This window comes from Coffea eugenioides, chromosome 11 (genome assembly GCF_003713205.1).
Source record: "Coffea eugenioides isolate CCC68of chromosome 11, Ceug_1.0, whole genome shotgun sequence".
NCBI lineage: Eukaryota > Viridiplantae > Streptophyta > Magnoliopsida > Gentianales > Rubiaceae > Coffea > Coffea eugenioides.
In genome coordinates this window covers 52,086,821-52,111,867 of record NC_040045.1, presented here as the reverse complement: position 1 = coordinate 52,111,867, position 25,047 = coordinate 52,086,821, and the positions used below count along the sequence as shown (strand labels likewise).

At 37.8% G+C, this 25,047-nt stretch overlaps 4 protein-coding genes across 6 annotated transcripts; 2 read left to right on the top strand and 2 right to left on the bottom strand.

Moving 5' to 3' along the window:
* Window positions 1-1,211: 1,211 nt before the first annotated feature.
* Window positions 1,212-5,837, top strand: LOC113753720. Of its 2 annotated transcripts, none has more exons than XM_027297949.1 (7): window positions 1,212-1,433; window positions 2,144-2,504; window positions 2,990-3,133; window positions 4,247-4,336; window positions 4,481-4,539; window positions 5,214-5,364; window positions 5,442-5,837. In XM_027297949.1, exons 2-7 carry the CDS (start codon window positions 2,151-2,153, stop codon window positions 5,460-5,462), a joined length of 819 nt encoding a protein of 272 aa, XP_027153750.1. In that variant the 5' UTR covers window positions 1,212-1,433; window positions 2,144-2,150; the 3' UTR covers window positions 5,463-5,837. The 2 variants fall into 2 exon arrangements, with proteins under 2 accessions (XP_027153750.1, XP_027153749.1); XM_027297948.1 differs by having other exon boundaries at window positions 1,216-1,433; window positions 5,490-5,837.
* A 22-nt stretch (window positions 5,838-5,859) lies between these two features.
* On the bottom strand, window positions 5,860-7,849 carry LOC113753719. Its single transcript, XM_027297947.1, has 2 exons — window positions 7,253-7,849; window positions 5,860-6,343 (listed from the first exon to the last, which is right to left on the bottom strand). Exons 1-2 carry the CDS (start codon window positions 7,811-7,813, stop codon window positions 6,023-6,025), a joined length of 882 nt encoding a protein of 293 aa, XP_027153748.1. The 5' UTR covers window positions 7,814-7,849; the 3' UTR covers window positions 5,860-6,022.
* A 5,298-nt stretch (window positions 7,850-13,147) lies between these two features.
* LOC113752868 (cytochrome P450 724B1) lies at window positions 13,148-16,693 on the top strand. The gene is made up of 9 exons (XM_027296910.1): window positions 13,148-13,389; window positions 13,464-13,788; window positions 14,019-14,171; window positions 14,537-14,776; window positions 14,955-15,041; window positions 15,152-15,230; window positions 15,334-15,440; window positions 16,084-16,202; window positions 16,519-16,693. The coding sequence occupies exons 1-9, from the start codon at window positions 13,148-13,150 to the stop codon at window positions 16,604-16,606; spliced, it is 1,440 nt and encodes a 479-aa protein (XP_027152711.1). The 3' UTR covers window positions 16,607-16,693.
* A 1,231-nt stretch (window positions 16,694-17,924) lies between these two features.
* Window positions 17,925-23,733, bottom strand: LOC113754141 (E3 ubiquitin-protein ligase RGLG2). Of its 2 annotated transcripts, none has more exons than XM_027298493.1 (12): window positions 23,463-23,733; window positions 22,209-22,543; window positions 21,622-21,706; window positions 21,402-21,542; window positions 21,189-21,302; window positions 20,998-21,095; window positions 19,629-19,708; window positions 19,401-19,506; window positions 19,118-19,245; window positions 18,796-18,979; window positions 18,565-18,621; window positions 17,925-18,465 (listed from the first exon to the last, which is right to left on the bottom strand). In XM_027298493.1, exons 2-12 carry the CDS (start codon window positions 22,527-22,529, stop codon window positions 18,385-18,387), a joined length of 1,395 nt encoding a protein of 464 aa, XP_027154294.1. In that variant the 5' UTR covers window positions 22,530-22,543; window positions 23,463-23,733; the 3' UTR covers window positions 17,925-18,384. The 2 variants fall into 2 exon arrangements, with proteins under 2 accessions (XP_027154294.1, XP_027154295.1); XM_027298494.1 differs by having other exon boundaries at window positions 22,209-22,538.
* Window positions 23,734-25,047: the final 1,314 nt, after the last annotated feature.

Sequence of the window (25,047 nt, the reverse complement as noted above, 5' to 3'; positions counted from 1 at the left end):
CTCTCTCGTTCTCTCACTTACACATACACAGTCGAACATATATACATACCGCATACACATGCTCTGTCTCTCTCTCTCTCTCTTTCTTTTGCAAATACGTTCGATGCCTCGCATACAAAGAACATAAATACACGTATTATTCTATGACACACGTCTATACATACTCTCGCTCTCTCTCTCTCTCTCTCACATGTGCTCTTATTCATAATAAACATTTTTTCTCTTTTTCTATCTCATGAACACATTGTCATGTATATATTATACATACATAGTATTCTATGTTCGTGTAAGTGTGATTGTATATATCGTACAATGCATGCATACATATATAGTATTCCCTTTCGTGTAGGCGTGATTGTATATATTATACAATCACACATACATAGCTATTTTCATTTTCTCTCCCTCACAATGCATATATAGTATTTCCCTTTTGTCTCTTTCCACCACTCATTCACTCTACTTCGTGCATTCTTTCTATCATTCACTCATTCTCCACACAAACAAATTCTAATTTATCTTTAACAACACACACACACACACACTCCATCTCTCCCTCTTCTTGTCGTACAAATACACATGCTTAAATATCATCTCTCAATTATTTGATTGTTTTTTATTTATAACACACGATATTTTCTTACTCTCCCATATGCAAATAAAGGCAATTGAAAACTTTAATGTACAGAATTATCATAGTGCGAGACGTTTCAATTCAATGTTTAGATTTAACTAGTTACCGAGTAAATCCAACTTTATATAACTCGAGAATACTTTTTGGTAGTTAAATTTTATATTTCAGAAATTTCAATCCTATCAAATGCGGCCTAAGGCTAGACAGAGGGGTATTGAAGAATAAATGGTGGCAAATGAATATCACAAAGTGGACAATCGGTTATCTGTAAATGTAACTCGTTCAGCTTCAGCCTCTAACTTGGCAACATGGGCTAAGCTCGTCTTATACCTTTTTCCTAAATATGTAAATGATATAGAAAAAAGACTCGTGTTAGACCTGTCCAGGCCTCAGTTTTGGAGCACACGAAAGAGATAAACATGGCACCTGACGTCAAACGGTCAAAGGGCGTAAAAACTCTCCATCTTTTTAGCAACAGTGATTTATTTAGTGAGGTTAAAACCCGTAAAAGAGACGGGTTAATTTTTGCAACTGTTTCCATTTTCCAAATGACACGTCGGTGGCTGGTTCACATCCCATACTTAAATCCTTTCCCTCTTTCCCTCTTCCCAACTTTTGGGTTTGGTTTTCCCCAGGCTTTGATTTTTTTGCTCCTAAACTGTTTCATTCCTCTGAGATAATTTTGGGCATTAACATGGAAAAGCAGGGTTGAGATTGTTTCTTCACGACGCTGATTTCAAAAATTGGAGTGAAAAAAAAGAAGTTTTTCCTGCTCCTCATACTACTGTTTATTCGCCAGGTACCGTATCTCTCCCACTGTCGAGATTCTGCCAGCAGCTATATGGAAATTGGCTGAGATTTAACTAGAAATCGGAAACGCTAATAAATATATTAAAACCGTAATTTTTATTTGTTCTATTTTTCTGTTTTTAATTGTTTTTTTTGTAGCTATTTTCCTATTTTATGGAAAACTTTATTCTCTATTTCAATGGAATCTAGCAGCTTTTGAGCGGAATATTTTTCTTCTTCAAGGGTTTTTGGGTTCTTATTTATGGGTTTAGTTCTTGAAAGGTTTCAACTAGCTTAAAATACTGTAATGGCCATAAATTCCTTGAGGTGATACTGGGAAAAATATTGCTAGTGGCGAAGGTGTTTTTGATGTGTCTTTGTTGCCCTTGTTTCCGATTGATCACCCTTCACCGCCACTCATTGCCTGGGTGAACCATGCCGTCAACCGACGAGCTTTGATCTGTGTTTGGTTTTCTTCCCCCTTTTTTTAATATTTTATTTTATTTTCCTTTCTGGGCAAGTATTTGTTTCAACGTGGGCCTTGAACCTGCTGTTAGACGTACTCAAATTTATGGGATATCAAATCAAGCTTGTAGAATGCCTAATTGGTTTGAATTTTACATACATGCGGGGTCTGATTTTATTTAGTGCTGGTTCGGGTTTTCTAGTGTTTATGCTGCCTGGTGTGCTAATTATTTTAGTCTTCATTTTCTGCTGCAGCATTGGTATGTCAGAAACTTCTAGGGGTTTGGGTGCTCCAGCTGAAAACAATATGTTAGGACCAGATTTCTTTGCTTTTTATATGCGTGAGTTAGCAGATTTGGTATCAGAGGAGGAGAATTTGCTGGCTTTCTTTCCAGAAAGTTTGGACCTAGTGAGAAACATTCCCGGGGTTGCTGGAGAAGACAGTTTAACCGAGAATAGGCTGGACGGCTGCAATTTCAAACAGAGCATTAAACCTACTGACTCTGCTCCCTTATTTTCTGATGCTATTGGATCTCAGCTTTCAGATTTCCGGAAAGAAAGATTGAAGTCACTGGCTCGCAGAAGTCTCTTAACCTTTACAAAAGAAGTTGATGAGGTATGGATCAGTCTTAGTTCTTTTTGCAGTCTCTTCTTATTTTCTTCTTCTCACTTTGCTCTTAAACCTGACGCTGTGTGAGGACATGCTAACTGTTTAGATAAGAGATATGTGTGGGGTTCTTCTTTTCCCATTGTTAATTACTTCATTTAAGTGATTTAGTAGGTTTAGTTACTGAATTTATTTGTTTTATGGTGAAATTGCCATCATTATCTTGCTTCTTGGTGTATCCCTTTAGTTGTTTTTACCCATCACTGAACAAGATATTCCTAAATCTAGATATTATCTTTGTGGCATTCAAAATTTTTGCCTGACCCAAAGCCTGTTATATAATGAACTTGTTTAATTCCAGATGTTAATCCCTATACTTAGCATATGTCGGATGCAATCATGGCTGAGATACAGAGAGAGCATTATTGAGCCTTCCTGATACTGCAAATGTGTCCCAAGGTCTCTTATAATATCCACTACTTGTTGAATTTCAGATGTTAATTCCTATACTTCGTATATGTCGGACGCAATCTTTGCTGAGATACAAAGAGAGCATATTGAGCCTTCCTGATACTTCAAATGTGGCTAATGAAGAGTTTAATCCTCAAAAGAAGCAAGAAGTGTCAGCTTCCTGTCTCGTAAGTTTTCCTATAACCATACTCTGTTAGAGTTGTTGGCATGGTGAATTTTCACATGCTTCTTTTTCCCTTGGTCTTTGCTCATATTACATGCCTTTCTAATCCATTTTCGTTGACTGGCTTAGGCAATGTTCTCAACTCATTGATACAGTCAAGTGCTGACATTCGTTGCATTGGTTTTCTTAGTGCCTGCATAGTCACCACATCATGTCTTTACTTATATATATATGGGATTTGCACTACAAGGTTTTAAGCTACCAAGTATGCTTGTGATTAGCCACTGGACATTTCTACTCTGAACTATGAAAGTTTTATTTAAGAGTTAATGATCTAAAGTTGAGACTAATTGGCATTTGAAAGAGGTTTGTAGGAGGCGGATACAAAGTCACAGTGCTAGGAAGGGACCTGGGGGAAGAAGGGGTGCCTGGGGGCTTAATGGAGAGTTATTGACTTTGTGCTTGTATGTCATTCTATTAGTAATTCGGCTGGTTTCCTGTTAAAAAGGCTGCAACATACTGCTTTCATTATTGACTGTGAGAAAGGGGTTGAGCTTGCTAAGTAATGCCCCATTTCATATCCAGTTTGGCGTTTGTCTGCCTTGTTTTTGTTTACAAAAGCTGCACAATACCATTAGAATTTTCAGATTGGTAGCTTGTTGTTGCTGAGAATGCCATTAGGATTTTCAGATTGGTAGCTGCTTGTGGCTGAGACTACTTTCGGTCTTGCTCCCCTCAGCTTTGTTCCCCCTTCAATTATTTAGATATGCATTCCTTTGATCAGTGTAGTGCCTTTGGATGAACTTTAGACCTGAAGCATTCTCCAATTATAGGGGACTGGAAGAGTGAAATTTGTTTGGATGAGGTTGCTCGACTAGCAAAAAGATAGGAACTGAGAATTATTATTAAATTGTCTCTCAGTCTCTTATTACCTTTCCCATGTCCCTGCGCATTATAGTGTCCAAAGTTCACTCTGCCAAGCTTACCATTCATTCAATTTGAATGCTATTTGTTAAGAACTCATGCTAGGTTTTTATGCTTCATGTAGCCCTTTTATGGATATGAAGAGTTGAGTTGAAAACAATTGCATGACTTTCATCCAAATTTCCTGTGTTAGATTGATGATGATTTGCGACGACTCCTGGAGCATGATAGCACAAAAGTTGAGGAGGTGATGAAGAGGCACGCTGATGAACTCTTCAAAACGGTAATCGTCTTTATTGTCCTACAGAATTTGGTACTTGGTTTTTTGTTTCTTTTAATTCTATATTCCTGAGATCATTATGCATTTCAAGTGCATATTGGAAGTTTTGGAGTACTGTGGTAACTTTTTCTTAAATGCACTTTGTAGATTGGATACATGGAGCAGAAACTTGAAGAATTTCTTGATCTTTTGATGTCAAACTGCAGGTATCTCTTTTCAAGTGTCTATGATTGGTTTCTTCTGGGTGATTGCTTTGTGAGGATGAAAATTGCTCTTTTTCTTTTGAGTGTACCAATATATAGTTAGACTTCATACTGTCTAGTTGAAGGCAAAATTGGGAGGATGGAACATTGGAAGTAGGAGGAATTTGTTAGCAAAGGAATAAGTGAATGGTTCTAGTTATTTATTTTTCTCTTCTTAGGGTGATTGTGGGGATGCAGCCCAGATCAATGTTGTCCATGTTAGTTTACCTTCTCTTCTACTTAGTTTCATGTGGTGACCAGCGTTTAAGGCACATCTACGTGTAAAGATGGATTTTCACTGCTCTGCCATACTGGTAATTGGAGTAGGCAAATCTCGTACCAACTGATTGATTCAAGCAGATATAACACTTATGTCCAGCTCAGAATGATGTTTACTTCTATTACTACATTTTTATGTACGATCTGTTGAATTGATTTAGCATTATCTCGTGTCACTTGAGATGAGAATATGCCTGTTTCCTGTTGGATGAAGGGACTGACTTTTGGTTGATTTTCCTTTCCCGTCATTACCTTCCCACACTAACTAACGTGCGTGCTACATATAATTATTACATTGCAGTTTTAACCTTGACATTGCAAATAAATTGACAGTGCAGTTTTAACCTTTTTGTTGTAAGGTTAATGACCCTGACAGAGAAGCAAGAGCTTCGGAAGTTGATCAAGAATCTACCCCCAAGAAACATGGAGCGCATCGTGGAAATTATCCGACGTAGTAGACCATCAGCGAAATGTTCATGTGACGAGATACACGTGGATTTAGAAGAAGAGGTAAGAGCTAAAGAATATTTTACCATTAAAAAAAAAAAAAGAAGCGGAGAAAACTAAAGGCATATATATTGTCACAGGATTTCTTCCAGTTTGATTAATTGAATTCTAATGTGACACTTTGGTAGAGCAAGGAAACACTGTGGAGATTGTATTACTACGTGGAAGCTGTTGCGAATGCTAGGAAGCTTTGCGAGGCTCAATGAAACATGCAAAAGCCTAGCCTTCCCACTATTTTTTGCTTTTTCTTCTTTATGAAGAGTGTAAATCTCTGCTACTGCAGGTGACCTGGCTAAGTGTTGGTTTTTCAAGTTTTCATCGTACCGTCTTTCTTTGAATCGGATTCGGATTCCACAGGTTTAGCTGGCTGTGCAGTGTAGATTTGTACATGAATACTGGAAATTTTGCATGCTGACGTACAGTCTCATGCTGCGATTTTAGCTATTCCCATGAATGAGAATGACTTTGATCCTATATCATCGAATTGAGAAGGCAAAGTGCAAGGGGCAAAGCTATTCCCGAGTCGCATAATAATTGAAAAATTCCCAGAAAATGCAATCCAAATGGGTATACGTACAGGTCAAATTGAAGTTCTATCCAACAAATGTGCAGCAGAATATTGGAACCTCCAACGAAATGTATATATATGTACACGTAAGCCTCATTCATGTATAGGTTTGAAGTTCTTGTGAGCTAGTACTGCATAGAAGGGATCGGAACCCGAAACTAATCCCACTAAATTCATGATCCAACCGAAGGGGGCCGATTGCTTCTCTTGCAGGGTATGAGTTGGTAACTTGCGAATCACCTGTGGTTGGGTGAATCCCTCCACGCTTTGGAAATATTGCACCACCAGTTGAACACGGCCGTAGGAGGTCCCGTCTCTCCAGGCGCTAATTGCCTTTTCATAGAATAGTCGATTGCTAAAGCTCGCAATAAAGACTCCTCCGGGTCTTAGCACTCGAAATACTTCTGCAAACACCTGAAAATGCAACACCTACGTATATATTTAATCTCGTCTTTTAAAAGAAAAAATTACAAAAATATTTGAGCATTTCCATCCGGCTCTTGATCCAGCACGCATCCTAAAATCCTTGTTGGATATAGTGAACAAGGCCAGGACCGACCTTAGTTCAGTTTTGAGCTCAAATGAATCCCAGCCTGGATCCTAATAACGTTTAGAATTTTTAGAGATTTGTTTGGCACCTTTTCTTCATGTGTAAAAGTGGTTACTTTGATTTGATTAAAAGTGATGCCTTACCATCTCAGAATTGTATGAATGTTTACGCTTCTTGGTTTCCTACATATTTGTCAGTCTCTTCACAAATTAAAACAAAATTTCACAATCGATCATTCTTGTGAGAAACTCGGGATATTTGCCATCTCCTTTCCTCTGAATTTTGTTGTGTTCTAAAGGTAATTTATTGTGGGAAATAACTATGTGTATTAGGGGCAAATAACACCTTAGAGATGGCGTCAAACATGCCTCAAAGATCATCATTTACGTCCCCACTATATTTGTGACAAATTTCTGCACTTTCATATCAAAGACATCAACAATGGGTGGTCGAACAAATGCCAAAAGTCGTGTTTTTGGATTCACTTTCCTCTTGAATTTGGTATCATTAACGTTGTTAGACATGATTCAATACCTAGTTACCTTTTCTCATTGTGTACATAACTATTCGCGAATGCAGGTTGGTTGCCAAGACGTCATGAACTTTGGCTTCAATATAGGCTTGGGGGGCAAATGGGCAACTTAAGTTCCTGGGAGTGTTTTATTAGTACAAGGAAAATGAAATCTTATAAATCTTGTCAGACTCATAGTTGGATTGATGCTCTCGATGGAAAAAAAAGAAAAGAAAAGAAAGGGTAAATAGAGAGCGGTGACCTTCTCAGGCTGCTGAAGGTATTGAACGCTGACAGCGCATAACACTGCATCAAAACTGCAACTCTCGAATTGGAGCTCCTGCTCCCGATTAAGGTCCTTCACAAAGAAATAATCCAGCCTGGGGTTTCTGGCAAGCTCCACAGCATTGAGCCCATGTCCGACCACTTTCTTGTACTTGACCTCCGGGGGCAAATGGCTGACCCAAGAGCTCATGAGGTCAAGAATCTCTGACTCGGGCTTCAAAACATTCCTGTAAAGATTGGTCAGGATGGAGATGAAATTACGATCCACGTGGGTAACAAAACGTGGGTAGGCGTAAAAATCTGGATCAGGTTTGGGGTTGAGTTTGGTTCTGCCTTGTTGAGTCAGAACTAGGCGCCTAATTTTGCCTGCTGCTACTGATGATTGTTTTATTTGGTTATTATTTTCCTCAAGACTGGCATTACATTTGAAAATCAATAATATTGTACTGCTACTTGTTTGAACAGAAAAGAGGTCGCCTCGGGGGTTGCTGGGAAAAGACGAATTGAAGGAGTTGGGGTTTTGGCGGAGGTTAAGCATCACTTCACACAGCTAAAGTTTCTTCTTTGCAGGGTGAGTGCGGAAAATGAGATTCTGCAGTCTCGCAAGAATTGAACAATTTAGGTGGATAAGCTGTTGCACGTGGCGAAACCGCCTCTTCAATTTTGTTATCTCCAGATGTTGTCATAGATTACAGTTGTACAAACCGTCGCGCTTTTCTCTATACGGGCCTAAATGATCACTTAAGAAATGCTTTATATATATATATATATATATATGTAGTATTAATCTTTTTTAAAATTAACAATGTATACACTATTAATCGATCTTTAATCGAATGATAATTAAATAAAATTTTAATTTTAATTTTAATTTTTACACATAAATGTAACGGTGGGAGTCAAACCAACGGCCACTGATGCTGAATCATCTCTAACAATAGTAATAATTAAGGTGCCCCCGATCATTTTCAACCTTTCGTTCGTCAGACGTCCAGAAACCAAAATGATATTCTTTGTGGTTATGTTTGAATGTGGTGGGTCTAATTAAAGCCGACACCCTCTTTTTATTTGCTTTATCCCGCTTCTTTGTCAACTAAGCTAAGTATATGCAATGTTTTTAAAATCGGACCGTTAATTGAACCGATGAAGTGAAAGGGTCGAGGTTCAACCGATCGGACCGGTTCAACCTCGGTTCAATGAATTTTTTTAAAAATAATTTATATAAATATATATATGCACAAAATAAGACATGTAATGGATAATTTAATACTTTATATGATAAAAAGTTTACTATTTTCGAATAACTTGGATTTTTAAAAATAATTTTTTTAAATTATAAGTTAAAAACAAATAAATTTTATCTCAATTTCAATTATATCTACCAAAAAAATCTTAAATCCAATCCAAAAATATCACAATATTTGAAATTATACAAAATTCACGTCTATGAGAATTTAGGCATTGTGAACTTAAATTTTAATTTACGTTTTGAAATTTAGATATTGCAATTTAAAAAAGGAAGTTTGGAGTTCGAAGGAAATCAAGAGAATCGAAAATAGAAATGCAAATTTGATGAGAAACAAAAAATGAGATAAAAGTGAGTGGTTGTGGCATAAAATAAATTGGGTTAAAGAAAAATAATTCTTTTTTAACTTTTTTTAATTTAATGGACAAAAAATAAAATTAAAAAATGGAAGAAAACATCAATAAATTAAAAATAAAGAGGTTTGATTAAAAAATGAGTGGCAAAAGAAAAGATGAGAGAGAGAGAGAGTTGAAAATTAAAAAAAAAGAGCCATGAGATGATGAGATTTTATAAGGAAAATGAAACAAAAGAAATATGAGTGTTTGTTTTATATAAATAAGTTATCAAAAAAAACTAATAAGATGTGATGGTGCAACGATTACTACATTGGTCTTCTATTACAAAGGTCTTGAGTTCAAATCTTGATAACTGCATTTTGCAAAAAAAATAAATAAATAAATAAATAAAATTGAAAACCGGAAATGACCGGTTCAAATCCGGTTCAGTGGTTTCGCGGTCCGACCGATTTTTGACCGGTTTCTTGGCAACGTCAAACCTAGCATTGAACCGGACCGGTGCCATGGCCGGTTTGCGGTTCAATCAGTACCGATCCGATCCGGTTTTCAAAACACTGAGTATATGACTTCATATTTATATTCATGCCCCCCTAGTCAACTTGTCATATGTATGTGGACGCGCACGCATGTACTAGTGTTTGAGTCACACTCAATCAATGCATGTACAAGTATAATAAATATTTAAAACTATTTTAAAGATATTTTTTGAAATAATTTTTTATGGGAGTTGGTTTTATATTTTTACAATACACGCAGAAAATTAAATAAAATGTGCAATAGACCATTATTTGGCAACGGATAGCTATGATTAATGAAGAGAGAGATAGGAGAAAATGATGGTTAACTTATATACAAATAGAGAGAGTAATTTAGAAAAATCACAAGATGGCGGCTTTTTGTTTATATTAAAAGATCCGTTCACCTTTTATAAATATATGGTATAAATATTGATGACACCTTCATTTAACCATCTATTTAGCTCCCAGTCTTGCTGCTATAATTAATTAAAAGGTGAATTTTAGTGCTGAGTATACATACAAGATGATAAATACACGACTATTCTGGATTGTACCTTCATTATTGCTTTTTTTCAATTGGGGGACGATACAGGTGGTTGACTTCTACTTGTTGGACCTACGTAGATACTACAATTTAATGCTATTCTTTTTTTTTTTTTTTTGGGGATGCAGTAGTACTTTCCCTTCAATTTCACCGACTCCTAATCGAGTAATTTTGGGACCCTCCACTGCACGTGCATCATCCTAATTGCACACGCATGGATGGGATTGTGCTGTCAAGTTCAGAAGCAACGTAAAGTTAGAGAAGGGAAATTCTTTTACTGGGGCCTGCGCCCTTTTGGCCTTTTTGGGCTCGTACGTGCGGCCTTTTCCTCCTATTAGAGGACAAATTTCATCATGCCTGTCTGCCTCGGCATTGGGCATAATCCTTGTTAAACGACAAAAATGTCTGGGCTTCTTCTAGCCATGCAAAAGAAAGATAGCGACTCCATTTTATTTTTGGGAGAGGGACTCAACAGGGGGTAAGAGTTGATAATTAATTTGTACTTAATTACAAATTGTTTTATAACAGAAATATTACTACGCGCGTTCTTATCAATGGTGGAGCCACGTTAAGCTGAGGCTCTCAATTTTTGAGTAACTCTAAAATAACTTGAATATTATTTCACTTTTGTCCCCTTTGAATTTTGATAGTAGTCTCTCTAAGCCCACAATGGTGAACCTTGAACTAAAATATTTTACATGATACTATTCTTTTCCCTTTTTATTAAATGTAATTTACCTTCTTTTTTTTTTGTGAGCAAATGTTGTTTATTTAATATTTAACTTTTCTTACATGTCGATTTCATGGGAGTTACAAGCCAACCAAACATTCATTTGACAATTCAATTGTGTACAAATGATTTGCCTAATATACATGTTAATTAGATATTGTATTCTTATGCATAATTTTATATTAGTGGATGACCTGAAAAATAATAATCTCAAATTGTATCCTTGGCTTACTATAACAAATAATACTATTTAGTTGTTCTAGAAATATACAAATCAATACTTTATAAGTCTAATAAGTTAATATGATTGCATCCCTTGAATAAAGATCATGGCTCCATCGCTGGTTCTTTACATGTTGGTTGCATTAGAGTTACGTGGAGTTATCTTATCTTCACAACTTAAATCTTCTGGGACGTTGTCACAGTTCATGCCCTTGGTCCCTCCACTTCCCTTTTTCTTGTATTTTTTCCCTTTAATTAGAAGGGAAAAAATACAAGAAGAAGAAGAAGAAGAGAACAAATTTTCTCCCCCCCTTTGGTCTAAAGGGAGCAAAAGGGGTTGCGCCTTTTCCACTTAGAAGCCGAAATATAAGGTAGGAATTGGTGGTCGGATTTTCATTGCAGACATCGACATCAACCATAACAAAGCAACGAAGCTAGTCGACCGGCCTTTGGCTTTGATTGAATGGGAGAGTTGTATGTAGCAGACAGACCAAAGCTGCCCCATCTGGCGGTCCTTTGAGGAACCATCCTCGGTTGCTGCTATTTTAAGTTTGATTACAATATAATACGCATGCACGCACGACGTACTGGTGGCGATGGAAGAATAGTTTTAGGGACATCAGGACCTCCTGTCTCTTAATTAACAATAATATGTTTTACTCTGATGAAGAAGTGGGGAGACTAACTAATTGAGGAGGGGAAACCCATCGAGCAACAAACACTTGGGAAAAGCTTTGACATTGGAAAACCAGTCTAGTGTAATTGATTTGGAAAACCAATAATATAGATGGAATCATGACTTCCAGATAACTCATAAATCCTGTGATGGTGGGGAAGTAATATGTAGATACCTCAAATGCCTGCTCAAAAAAGTTAATTCACGTCAAACTTGGCAAGAAATCGAGTGCTTTACTATTCGCTAATGATTTTGCTAGCTAGGACCCTTTTTTTTTTAAAAAAACTTTCACTGTGCTCTTATTCTTGGTGGTCTAGAAAGTCAGACAATCTGCCTTTCCCACGCACGGTTCATTTAACATAACCAAAGCTTCCAATTGTAGTCGTATCCCATAGAAATATTGCAATATGAATTGGTTCCTTTGCGTCTCTGTACAGTGTACACTCAGCCGTCTTCTTGGGATGAGACTTGAGAGAGGGTCAAAAGCGTGCGTATACGCCCCCGCTCGAAGAACTTTTACGATTTCATTCGTGTTCTAAAATCGGAATCCATCAATTGATTCAAATTGCACAATTTTGCTCCGATTCTATATTTAATTCAGAAAACGAAATGAATCGATCAAATCCAACCATGCCAGTCAAAATCGATAGCAAAAACAAAAAAACACCGGCCTTTGAACCGATTTTCACTAAATATTTCTTTATATATTAATTTTATCCAAGAAATTTAATAATAAAATAATTATAAAATCATTAAACCATAATTAAACCGATCAAATCAATTGAACCATAAACCTAAAGTTCATCCGGTTCGCTTGCCGTTCTTGGTTTCAAAACACCGCATAACAAATGCATAAAGACACCAGGGAAATCAGAAATGACGATAGGTGATTGAATTATCTTTGCCTCAGTAAAAGACAAGACAGCACACGAAATGAAATGAATGAATGGGAGAAAACAAGGCCTTGTTTGGCAAGCAAATTTTTGGTCAAGTTTATCTGCTACAAATTTTTTAACGTCTTTAACCACAATAATCTCAAAAAAAAATTTTCAAAATTTTAGATAAACATCCAAAAAAAAAACTCGCTCGCCAAACGGGTCCTAAATTATTTGGACCAGTTATGGAGACCCAATCATCTTCCGCAGATATATTCAAGATTTTGTTAAGGTACGTCACTATATACAAGTACATTAACGTACACGCCTTAACCCAAAAGAGTACATCAATATACAACCTATATTTCGGGAGAACAATTCCAAGAACATTGATGCGGTATCCTTGTCTTCAAACAATGTACTGCGTAGGATAGGACTTGTCTGCTTTCATCGACTTCGCTGTTCGGCTTGAATACGTGCATCATCTGTAGATTCACGGCACGTGGTTTCACTAATTTTACCTATTCTGATTTCCCCCAACCCCAAAAAAAAAAAAAAGAAAGAAAGAAAGAAAAATATTGACACTTTTTCTTAAAAGGAAAATAGTGTAAAGCATTAAATGATTACGATGGAATTTTAAGCTTATAAAAGCTCACCGGGGAGCCGCTGCATTTTCTTGCAAAAAGGTCGAAAAGCAAAATAAAAATGACGAGCCCGATATTATCCTGGTCTATTGTGCTACAACTCGCAATTGTTGGTTTTGCTCTCTTGTTAGGACTATTAGCATTGATCTCCATTTTCTCAAAATCCGCCCCCCTGCAGGTTAACCAAGCAGACGATACACCTCCTGGAAGTCTGGGATGGCCCTTGGTAGGAAAGACTCTTGAATATCTCAAGCCACATAAATCAAACTCCACAGGCCAGTTCTTGCAAGAACATTGCTCTAGGTACAAAACTCTTTTTTGTTTTTTCCTTTTCTTTTCCTTGGTTTCGCTTCTGGAACTGTCAACAATCGTTGCAGGTACGGGAGAGTGTTTAAATCCCATCTTTTTGGCAATCCAACCATAGTTTCATGCGATCTGGAGCTCAACACATTCATTCTGCAAAATGAAGGGAAATTGTTTGCGAGTAGCTATCCAAAATCAGTTCAAAGCATCCTTGGGAAACTATCCATGCTTCTTGTTTCCGGAGAGCAACACAGAAAGATAAGAAGCACTGCAGTGAGCCATATCGGAACGTCCAAGTCAAGACCAGACTTCCTTCGCTACATCGACAAGTTGTCAAGCTCGCTGATGGAGTCTTGGAAAGAAAGAAAACGGGTTCCCTTCTTTAAAGAAGCCAAGGAGGTCAGAGCTGTATATATTTGTTTATATATGTCGACCATTAAAAAGAATTAATTACTTACTCCCTAAATGTGTAACCATAAAAACTAGGATCTGGCTAAATTAATGTGTTTGTCTTGAGTAATCATAAATGCCTTTGTGATGGTTGTCTAAGCGTACATCTATTGTCGTACACTAATTTTATATATCCAATATTCCATCCAATGAAGCCATTATTTTTTTTGTTTTGGTAGTTCACCTTGCATGTAATGTTAAAGAATCTGCTAGATATGGAGCCAGGAGATCCAATTGCTCCAAGAATACTCCAAGATTTTCTTACTTTCATGGAAGGCTTCGTTTCTCTCCCGCTGTATATACCAGGGTCCCCCTATGCCAAGGCTGTCAAGGTAATTAATAGCAATGCTAGTAGTAGTAGTTACTGGCATCTGATATTTGAAATCACTGAAAATTACGCATTTCCATCACTCCTCGTCATGCACCAACTTAATTAAACGAGCCATAAAAATTCTCCACAACTAAAAAGTTCAGATCCATTGCATTCTGATCATAGAATCTAGGAATTACTTTTCTGACGTCGACATTGCTTTAACGAAGTTAAAGAATAAAAAAGAATGGGATCTTTAAAGTTATTCACATATGTCTGTTGAGCGCAAGTTCGATCGTTACCTCCAGCAGTAAATCAATTGTATAAACATACACATTTCTCATGTATATATAACGCATGCGTTGTCTGATCCATGTATCGTCTCAGGCAAGAACAAGAATCTCATCGACTTTAAGAGTCATTATAAACGAAAGGAAAACGAGAAAGGAGGGATACTCAAGAGGGGACTTCTTGGACGAGATTTTGCAGAAAGGCCACTTGGATGATGAGGAGGAAGTGAGCATTGTGCTGGACCTCTTGCTAGCCGGATATGAAACCACCTCAGGACTTATTGCTCTAGTTGTCTACTTTCTTGCTCAGGCACCCAAAGCCCTCCAACAATTAAAGGTACGTACGTAAGTACACACACACACACACACACTGTAGGAACCAAAAACCTCCTCCTCTGTCGTTAGACTTCTTCAGTACTCAGACATATACTTAACGTGATCAGATATAAACACATACACATATGTCTGTGTAGTAGTGTATGATCAGTTGTATTCCCTATATAATCCTTCTTCAGGATGAACACCGAAAACTGAGGGGAAACAAGGCGGACGGAGAACTCTTGGATTTTGAGGACTACAAGCAAATGGAATTCACCATGAACGTGCGTAATAAATTGAATCATGTTCTATTTTGCTCGTGCATTAGTTCTAGCAATTTTATAAGTGCACACAACTGATGATGAATTAATGCTGGAGTACTTTGTAATCTAAGGTTATAAATGAAGCCTTGCGTTGCGGCAACCTAGTCAAGTTTGTCCACAGAAGAGCTCTCAAGGACGTAAAATTCAGAGGTTCGCAATTTGACAAAGCTCGCCTTCATGGAATTTTGTGTTCTATTCTCCTAATTTTGATTAGTTTTAAATCACGGGAAATCTTCTTACACTGCTGCTGCAGAATATGTGATTCCTGCAGGGTGGAAAGTTCTTCCTGTCATCTCTGCCCCGCATCTTGATCCAGTTCTCCATCAACATCCCTCCGTGTTCAATCCTTGGAGATGGGAAGTAAGTAGCTTTTACGAATCCCCATGCACTCCCATTGTAGCTGAATTTCCAGAATTTAATTAATCTCATCCCAAGCACTGCTTGGACAATTGTATCCTTGACCGCAGCGCAGATACTAATATTGTTTCAATATTTGAATCCTTTGCAAAATATGATCAATGATACAACTTACCTGGGAGATTAGAAATTCTCAATGTTGTTTAAAAAATGGTGATGAAGTACCAGCCTTTGGGCTGGTAGCCACCACCAAAACATTAAAGCTTGGTGGGTCCCACCAATTGCCACATTAAAAGTGGCTTTGCTTAAAAAAATTCAGGTGGATGCGTAGTGCACCCATTTGGTCCGGTGATAGTTCAGTCCCCTCCAGACAATCTCTGGACCTTCTTAGGTCTGTCCCCTTCCCCTAGCATAGGATAGATTAGATTATACAACAGTTATCGCCTTTGGGGAAAAAAAAATTTAAAATGATGATGCATGCGTAATCAAACATGGTGCAACGGTCGTATCGATTCACAATATGCGTGTATATATATATATAAAAGATCAAGAACACAATTTTTTTTTACACTCTAGGTTAAAATAAATTGTAGCATGATGGATTGCAGTTGGCTATGGCGGTAACTTTAGCCCGTTAATTATGCAGGACGAAGCAACAAGCAAAAAATTCGCGCCCTTCGGTGGTGGATTGCGACTTTGTCCCGGTTCAGATCTTGCTAAACTTGAAACCGCTTTCTTCCTACACCATTTCGTCCTAACATACAGGTAACCCATTAATGATTTAGCGTAGCATGCACTGCATCCGTCTGATCTAATAATGGTTCAATCCCCATCAATTTTTCAATAGACTCAGTTAGGTCTTTCCCTAAAATAAGTTAGAAAAGGAGTGGAATAGATGTTGACGATTGATCCAAAAAAATAAAACTAATCTAGCATCCAAGTTGGTTAAATATGATTTTGAGGAAGTACATCTCATAGAAATCTGAATTATTATTAAATAGTAGCTGGTGTCCAAATTATTATGGACTTATACACTTTCATATGTGTGTGTGTTTTTTTTCCTGTTTTGGGTTTTATTCAGTTGGAAAATAAAAGAAGATGAATGCCCGGTATCTCACCCCTATTTGGAGTTTAAGAGAGGCCTGCTGCTGGAGATAGAGCCGTTGTGAAAAAAAAAAAAGAAAAAAGAGAAAAGGAAGCCTAACCGGTACAAGGCAGGGCTTCGGCTCCATAGTTTCATTTTCTATATAATTTGTTTAGGGAGAAATGTAGCATTGGAAGGAGAAAAAGAATTGAAGGTTATCCATTGGTGTTTTTAGTATAATAATTTAGAAAGAAGGTTGTTATTATTGTTAAGTTGGAGCCATTTTTAATGGAATTGAAGGTTTCATGGCAATCACAGACTTGATTGGAGTTCGAAAGTTGGGTCGCATTTCGTTTTGAATCCTCAGTCTATTTTTTTTCTATCTCACATTCTAAGATGTGCGGAAAAATGCTGAATCATTTTGGCCAAGCACTTGTAAAACTGCCTTGAGACTTTGGCCAGTTACATTATATGATTAAACTAAGGAGGAGGCAAAAGAATTTACACAGCTTCTCTTCTCAATCAAATAAATATCAAAAGGAGCACGGAACGGAAGGCCTATTAGTCAATTGATGACCATTTTCTCTCAAGTTCTTGAATAGAAAAACATAATCTATTCTAATTGTAATGTCGAAACGTGGCTCAATTCTATTTTCTATCCAATTACCAAAAAATAATGATACCAATTCTAATCTAATTATCAAAATAATAAACCAAGTAGGAAGATCTTCTTCTGATTGAGGGAGGCAATGCATGATAGTATTCTACTATTATTTGGGAGTTTAACATCTTCTTCTGCCTGTAATGTATACATACACATGTTGTCGCGAGAGAAAGTGCCGATGGTTCAAGAAATAAAATATCGGTCGCTGCCAAATTCATATATATCTGTCTTCGTTTCAAAACCGCCGCGCCGCTGCTCATTATTTTATTTCCAAGGTCAGTCTTTGTTGCATATTTCTGTGGGTTAATTTCCTACAGAACCCACCCACCATCAATGCCGCCCACTAATTGCGGATGAGATTTTGGATTGGGAACACGCGCAGTTAAAGCGTTTATTTTTTTATTTTCTCCGTATGGGAGAGCCAACGCCCGCTGCCCCCCTCCCTCCAGAGCAAATGGCAAATGGTAGCCGTAGTATTTGGAGACACATTACCGTCTTTTATGAAGATGCAATAGGATTAATAATTTCAACGCATCTATTTGTTCTTCTACATACATTGCACCCTATAATAATAATAAGAAGAAGAAGGGAAAAAAGGGCAAAAGTTGGCTAATTATCTCACAGCTTAGGATCCAGAGCTCAAAGAAACGTTCCCGACAAAATTATGCTTCAGTCCAGTGTTCGTTCTTAAATTTTGCTTCAGAAGAAACAATTTGGCTAATTATCTGCCTTACCGATATAAGAAGACTGTAAAATCATCATTTGATTTTTGATTGCAAACGATTCAGAGACACATTATTTTTGCTCAAGACAATAAAGGAACCACATAGGAGCGCAAACTGCAGAAAAGTAGTCCACAGGGTTAGTTTATTTGCTATCCTCCTACAACGAATCTTAGAACCGCTACCGCTGTACAAGAAAAGATGACAGGATGCTCTTACTCTCAGCCAAGCCGCTGTTTCCAACTCACTCCCAAGAGTCAGTTGCATCTTCTGATGTTACTATTCGGCACTGAAACCCCCACTCTTTCCTCCTTTTAGCACTCGAAACGATCCAAGCAACCAACTACCTCTCCTCATGAAACCGCCTTTTACACACATACAAACAAATCATAAAAGAATTTAGAACGCTAGCTAGCTAATAAAAAATGGCAGCAGACACGCGCTATCGGTGGATATTGATGTTGCAGAGATGCTGGCTTAGTAGAGCTTTATTCTGGTCTGAATTGGACTACGACAGATTGGGCATACGTGAAGATCTTGTCCGCAATCGCAACACGTCTGGAGAGAGAGCACATATATAAGGCACATTTTAGTACTATAGACAAAACCCAGAAATCTTGACAGACTTCTTGTCATTGGAAACTACTTTCTTCGTACCTGATGACCACAACCAAAGGCCATGTCCTTCGAGTTACTAAGGCAAATAGGACAAAGCTGTAGAAGACCAAGTTAGAACATTAGCACGTCTTAATGACATTCTCAATCCACAAAACCATTTGCTTGACAACTCCCAACACCAGCAATTCAATATTTTCCCAGCAAGTATCTATCTTTCACAGACCATCCACATGCATATTATGATTGTAGGGTTGCTAGGTAGGTATATACCTGGCTCTCGTAAGTAGAGCTTGGAGCAGATGGAGCCGCGTCAAAGGAGCTGCTGTGGTCATAATAAGAACTTGTGCTCTTCTGGAAACTAGTTGCCCGTAAAGGTTTCTTGTCACTGAATGAAGCTGCGCCGTACATAGGAGGTGGCAGCGAAACCCTTCCAGGAGAATAGCCTTTCCTCCCACTGCACCATACAGTAGGAAATGATAAGTTTTAGATAAAACAAAAACTAAGATCCAATCAGAGCAATGATTTCCCCCTTCTGGTGGGTAGAAAAGGCTAGGAGAGAAAGGAGGGTCGGGAAGGAAGCAGTATTTGTTACCCTAATAAACCAAGCTCCATTGTTGCTTTATATTGAGCAGGGATCTCCATCAAAGCTGAAAGCGCAAATTCTGTCTCTTTTCGAGATTGAGGTACATTTTTTGCCATGATTTCCGTAAAATTGACAAACTGAAGATTAGAAAGAAATTTTCAGCAATTAATCAGACTGAATGATACCGATGAATACAGTCTGTGTATAGGTAATAACATACGCTGAAATCCCCCTACATGCATCCCACCACCCAAAGAAAGAAAAAAAAAAGGACTAAAGGAAAATTTCTGACCTGAAAATTATCAAAGTCTCGAGCAGGAATGTTGTCATCAAATTCCTTCATCATGTCCCAGGGTCCATCTCCAACCCCAACTAATATTATGGACAAGGGAAACTTGCTGGAAAAAAAGGGAAAATAAAGATAATGAACTCAATGCTACAAGAAGGACACTAACTCATTTAGCCTGAAGGGGGGAATACAAAAGAAAGTAGAACTTTACTATCAACCTGACTAAATTACCTGGCTTGCACAATTGCTTCAACAGTTTTCTTTTCCTGGGGACTCAATTGACCACGCCCAGTGTCAACGCTTCTAGTCACCTGTGATGATAATCAATCCTTGATGAAACATTATACATTCAACTGACAAAATGATACCTTCTAGTATGAAATTAAAAGCATAGCACTAAACCTTGTATAATTGACTATTTCAGTATACAATCAAGATAAAAAGCAAAACAATTTGAATGTTTGGATACATAATTTCTTTTCAGATTAGTTTCAAAGTATAACACCTTTTAATCTCCAAATCTCATCTATAGAGCTTCTTCATAAGCCAATTCATCAGAGGAAATCCTTGCACTGGAATATAAAACCAAGGTCCCCAGACAATACAAACTCATAAAACAATTGCATGATGGGATAACAAACCAGAGAAGAGGCAAGCCCAAGTATAGGAGTAACACAAGGCAGAGGCCATAAATTGTCTTGGAAACTTCTTAACTAGAAACATAAGGCAGAGGCCATAAATTATCTTCTGCCCATTCCACTCTGAACTATTTGAATGTAACCCAAGACTTTTGGGAGCAAAAAGGGAAGCAACAGATTGAACCTTCAAGTCACCACAGACATTATATTGGGAAAACACAATTAAACAACTTGATTTCCTAGCCTGATTTACAACCAGGATGGCCAAGAATATATGATTACTTTAGCCTCCATCAGAACACTAGAAGTCATATCAAATGAGAGATATTACCAGCCAATTCATGAACAAGTACACGGCTGATCAGGTCAGAAATCCATGTCTTGCTCTACTATTGATGTATGAACAAATGTCTGAATGAATGAATATTAATTCCCAAACAGTGCTCGTGCTACTAGTCATTTCTGCTATCAGACTAGTAAATACTAATACATTATCAGATCATCTTTCTCCATACTAGCAGTAAAACTATTACTATTTTCTGAAGACAGACAACTTTTCTAAAATTCGACGCATCAACAGTCAATAGGAAAAAGTTCTCTTAAGAAACCCTCACAGAACAACAATAGAAAAGGTGGAGCTAATTCCATTTTTAAATACAGTTCAATTCTCTTGCTTTGAACCCCTCCAACAACCACAGTATGAAGACTACATTGTCGATCTAGAATAATCCTGTTAGAGTGTGTGTGTGTGAGGGACAGAGAGATCGCATAAAACTGGTATTAGCCACCAGAAATTGGTTGTATAAAGTCTGTTTACTGCCAAGCAGCAAGTATACTACTAGGTAAAAGGGTTGCCTTTTCAATGAGATGCATCTTTTCATAAAGTATGCCATCAATTTATCATATGATGATTTAAATTTCATTCCATTGGATTAAAGGTGAGCTCAGAGACAAAAGCATACCTGCCCATCTGCAATAATCAACAGGACATGATATTGTCCTCCACTTTGCTCAACAATAGTTGTGGCCATTTCAATAACAGGAGCAAATGATGTCGGTCCTACATCAGAGTTTATCCAAGCTTCAGTTAGTTATATAAACTATCAGCTCAATTATTAGAACTGTATAACAACTGGATAAGTGTAAGTCAAACCTGCAAGTTTCAGCTGAGGAACTATCTCTCTGTAGCAACTCAATACTTCCTCAAATCCATTACACACTCCATCATCAGGATAGAAGCTGAATACATCTTGATCATGTGTCGATGCTGGGAAAAGTTTCAGAAATGTATCAAATAACCGAATACCGTTGGGGGGAGGGGGGGGGAGGAAGGGTAGGGGGAGAGAGAGAGAGAGAGAGAGAGTACCATCTCCAAATCCATAACAGGGGATCTGGTTATCCTCATCAAAAGCTGCCAATGTTTTACCAATAATAGATATTGCTTGTTCGTAGGGATTCAGAGTATTTCCAATGTGATGTAAGCTTCGCCCATGAAATGACCTCCTACCTGATGATGGATCCAAGTTCAACATATTAGTGAACCATAATAGTAAATGAAGTTTGCAGACAAAATGCAAGATTCTGACCTGTCCATTCATTACTCTTGGTGAAGTCAATACCGACAATGAGATTTGAAGATTCAAGGCCAGCACGGGCAAGAGCTTCAGTCACCTGCAGAAGAAACCATGTCATACTTTAGCAGATTAAGTTTTACAGAGACATAACAGTTCATTTTGACCACCTTTCGACGGGGCCAGTACCAGGGTTTTGGTTGACGAGTTTTAAGAAGAATTTTCAGAGGACATGGATAATGGATATCATATGCTCAAAAAAATCAGTCAAAACCCACGAGATGGGAATATATCTCCATAAAAGAAAAGCAGAACAGAAAGGTTTGATGCTCAGTCCAGGAGGGTTTTAGGTGCTATATAGTGTTGGTGCAATCAGTGTTTCCAGGAATATTACTTGCTAAACACTAATATTTTCCCCTTTTATTTCAAATTTTTCCCAAGAATTTCAAGCCTATTAATGAAATCCAGCTTTTTTCTCATCTGCAAAAGGACCTTTTTACCAAGTGCAACGTGAGATGCATGTACATGAAATATTGGACTCTAAAAGCTCCAGATTCAGATGTGCAACTATGCCCTGGCATCTATGCTCATACCCCTCATACCTCTTCCAATGAATTATAATTGTCAGCAATCCTTGAATACCTCCTGTCAAGCTTCCTCTCCGCAGCAGGCGCCTGACCCCCGTAGCCATAACTCTGGGAAGAGGTACCCTGGTAATGGTGTTGCTGCTGCTGCTGCGGTGGTGGTGGTCCATATGCCGGAACAGTAGGCCGAGAGGGGTAACTATAACTATCTTGCTGATATGATTGCGGGTAACTATCTTGTGAATAACCCACCGAGGGAGGGTACTGGTTGTATTGATCCCACGATGACGATGATGAAGATTGCCTCAAATTGTTGTCCCTCGAATTACTTGCCCCCATCAAGTCAAACTTATCTACGAAAATCTCAAAACTCTTAAAAATAAAAATAATCCTAATTCAGCAGATCAAAAGAGAAAAAAAATCTCCAAAACAATCACCCCACCCAAATAAAACCCGCCAAAAACAAGGATGAAATGAAAAAGGAAGAAATCCCAATTGTCAACACAAACCAAGTTTCCTCTATATAACTTGTAACAAGGCCCCGGAATGGCGGCGAAACGAAATAAAACGGTCAAAAGTAGTTTAAGGAGACTTTATTTGAAGGTATGAAAGCCTGGCTGGGCGAGAGAAAATTCCAAAATAAAACGTGTAATGAAGCCGTGGAAGAAATAAAAAGGCGGCCGGCTGGTAAAGCAGAGAGAAGACTTGTATGCGAAGGACAACCGCCGCACCGACGTATCTCCTCAGTTAATCCTAAGAGCCTTCCCAACGTATTCAACTAGGACTTGGTACTTACTGCTTTCGGAGAAAGCGTCTACTAGTATCCTAACGCTACTCAACTATACTTGCTATTGTCTGAATAAAATCCAAAACCCAAAAGGTCAAGAAATATGGCAACACACGTAATAATAACAAATTGCAAATCTGTATACACCAGCCGAAGGAAAGAAACGTAAATCGATTCATCGACCAATGACTTGGAAGATAAGCCAAAAATTAAAATGAAAAAAAAAACCAAGTCAAAACCGTAAACATATTACAACCATTTTGACCCTTTTTGTTTTCGATTCAGAATAGATGAAAAGGTAACTGATTTTCTTCAGCGCTTAAAATAGAACAGTTTACGACTCTATTGGACATCAAATCGAAACCCACATTCGTCTTCGAGATCTGATTGCGCATGATGCTGTTATACTAGTTGAAGGGTTCTGTGTTCTTAGGAAGAGAAAGAAAGAAATGGCAGAGAAAATGGATGATTACAAGAATGCAGACCTGAGTAGCAGGAGACAGATTCGCTGCTGCATTATTCTTCTTCTTGTTTTCCTTTTTCAAGACGAGGTGGTGGAGGAGGAGGAGGAGGAAGTTGCCTATCACGGGATGATGTACAATAACGTTAATAAAGAGGAATCCGGACTTCTCTGTTGGAAGATCGAATCTTTTGAAGCAATCAAAGGTGGAAAAATGATTATGTTAGTTAACTGCAAAAGAATTTTAGAAAATAATTAAAAAAAAATGGGTAAAAGGCAAAAAGGCGAAAAGATGATAGACTTTTGCATTTATGGGAGTTTGCGGCTTTTTGGCAACCGGAAGCACAATGGAAGTTTCACAATTGCTATCACTTTGGTTTTAGAGACTAATCTTTGTAGTTTGTAGTAAGTAGTAGCTATCATTTCCCTTTTTCTTTTTTCCTTTTTTTTTAATCCAACCGAAAAAGTCCTAACGCTTACCCACGTCACCTTCCTTGCGATTTCTGAAAATTTCAAGAAGCTCCTTTCTAATTTTGAAAATTACACATCCTTCCCTTGAGTTTGATATTTAGGTCATAGAATAGGCCCAGTGAGTCAGATTTTGCAGTTATCATAAAATACCCTTTTTTGAAAGAGAGAGAGAGAGAGAGTGTGTGTGTGTGTGTGAGAGAGTTTGCTAATTGCCTTATTCCATTTAAAGACTACTTCCAGCCAAGCAAATTTTCTAAGTTTCTAAACCAATATGCGCCCGCGCTGGGTTGGTCTGCTTGTGGAAGTAGCCTCCTTAGGTGAGTTTCACCTGGGTTCGATCCCGAGCAGCAACCCAGTTGTTATCTTCTTCAGCATCGGTCGGGCCCGCTCTGCTGGAGCGCTGTGGGATTAGTCGGGTGTAGACCCGGATACCCACAGTGATGACAAAAAAAAAAAAAAACCAATATGCCTATCTCAGAAATTAATTCAATAACCACAAACCCCAAAATCCAATTATGCTCACTGTTGCATATGAGCTTAACTTAAACACAGCTCCATGCTTGCTTAAAAAGTTAAAATGAATACTTAGAGGACAACTAATCCCATACCCCCAAATTCCTTTACATCTTCTTTCTCTTTGTCCAAAGCCAATCAGCAACATCCTTTCTTTTAATAACCTAATTCTTGAAATCCATATATCTATCTTCCCAGCTCTTGATCTTTAAAAGCATCAAATTCCATTATCCATTACTAATCAAATCACAAAAGAAAAAAAATAAAACAAGAATAGTCGAACCAACTCCATGCACAACATTTAAAAAAAATTTCCAAATCCAGAGGGATGGATAAATGTAGAGGGAAATAATAAAAGAGAGGAAGTGGAGCAAATGGCAATAGAAATATTAGTTGATGACGTGAATATAAATAAACACCAAAAAAACAAAGAATAAAAGTTTAGAAGAATAAACTGTCACAAGTGGAAGGAGGGAAGGGAAGGGAAAAATAGACAAAGTGAAAGTAGGAGAGGATAGGAAAGTGTAATTTCAAAATATGGGGGCATGCTTCTTGAAATAGTCACAAAATTTTGGGGAAGTTTACGAACTTATCCCTTGTAAGAAACAGCCCTTGTCATGTCATGT

What these genes read in the sequence shown, in the direction of transcription:
- LOC113753720 (XM_027297948.1), top strand. Translation starts at nt 2,151, where the DNA reads ATGTCAGAAACTTCTAGGGGTTTGGGTGCTCCAGCTGAAAACAATATG. An exon ending in AAGTGTCAGCTTCCTGTCTC is followed by an intron (nt 3,134 to 4,246) that starts GTAAGTTTTCCT and finishes TTCCTGTGTTAG; the next exon opens with ATTGATGATGATTTGCGACG. An exon ending in CTGATGAACTCTTCAAAACG is followed by an intron (nt 4,337 to 4,480) that starts GTAATCGTCTTT and finishes TGCACTTTGTAG; the next exon opens with ATTGGATACATGGAGCAGAA.
- LOC113753719 (XM_027297947.1), bottom strand. Translation starts at nt 7,813, where the DNA reads ATGCTTAACCTCCGCCAAAACCCCAACTCCTTCAATTCGTCTTTTCCC. An exon ending in ACCTTCAGCAGCCTGAGAAG is followed by an intron (nt 6,344 to 7,252) that starts GTCACCGCTCTC and finishes TTGCATTTTCAG; the next exon opens with GTGTTTGCAGAAGTATTTCG.
- LOC113752868 (XM_027296910.1), top strand. Translation starts at nt 13,148, where the DNA reads ATGACGAGCCCGATATTATCCTGGTCTATTGTGCTACAACTCGCAATT. An exon ending in AAGCCCTCCAACAATTAAAG is followed by an intron (nt 14,777 to 14,954) that starts GTACGTACGTAA and finishes ATCCTTCTTCAG; the next exon opens with GATGAACACCGAAAACTGAG. An exon ending in TCAATCCTTGGAGATGGGAA is followed by an intron (nt 15,441 to 16,083) that starts GTAAGTAGCTTT and finishes TTAATTATGCAG; the next exon opens with GACGAAGCAACAAGCAAAAA.
- LOC113754141 (XM_027298493.1), bottom strand. Translation starts at nt 22,529, where the DNA reads ATGGGGGCAAGTAATTCGAGGGACAACAATTTGAGGCAATCTTCATCA. An exon ending in ATTATAATTCATTGGAAGAG is followed by an intron (nt 21,707 to 22,208) that starts GTATGAGGGGTA and finishes TTTCTTCTGCAG; the next exon opens with GTGACTGAAGCTCTTGCCCG. An exon ending in TCCTCAGCTGAAACTTGCAG is followed by an intron (nt 21,096 to 21,188) that starts GTTTGACTTACA and finishes ACTCTGATGTAG; the next exon opens with GACCGACATCATTTGCTCCT.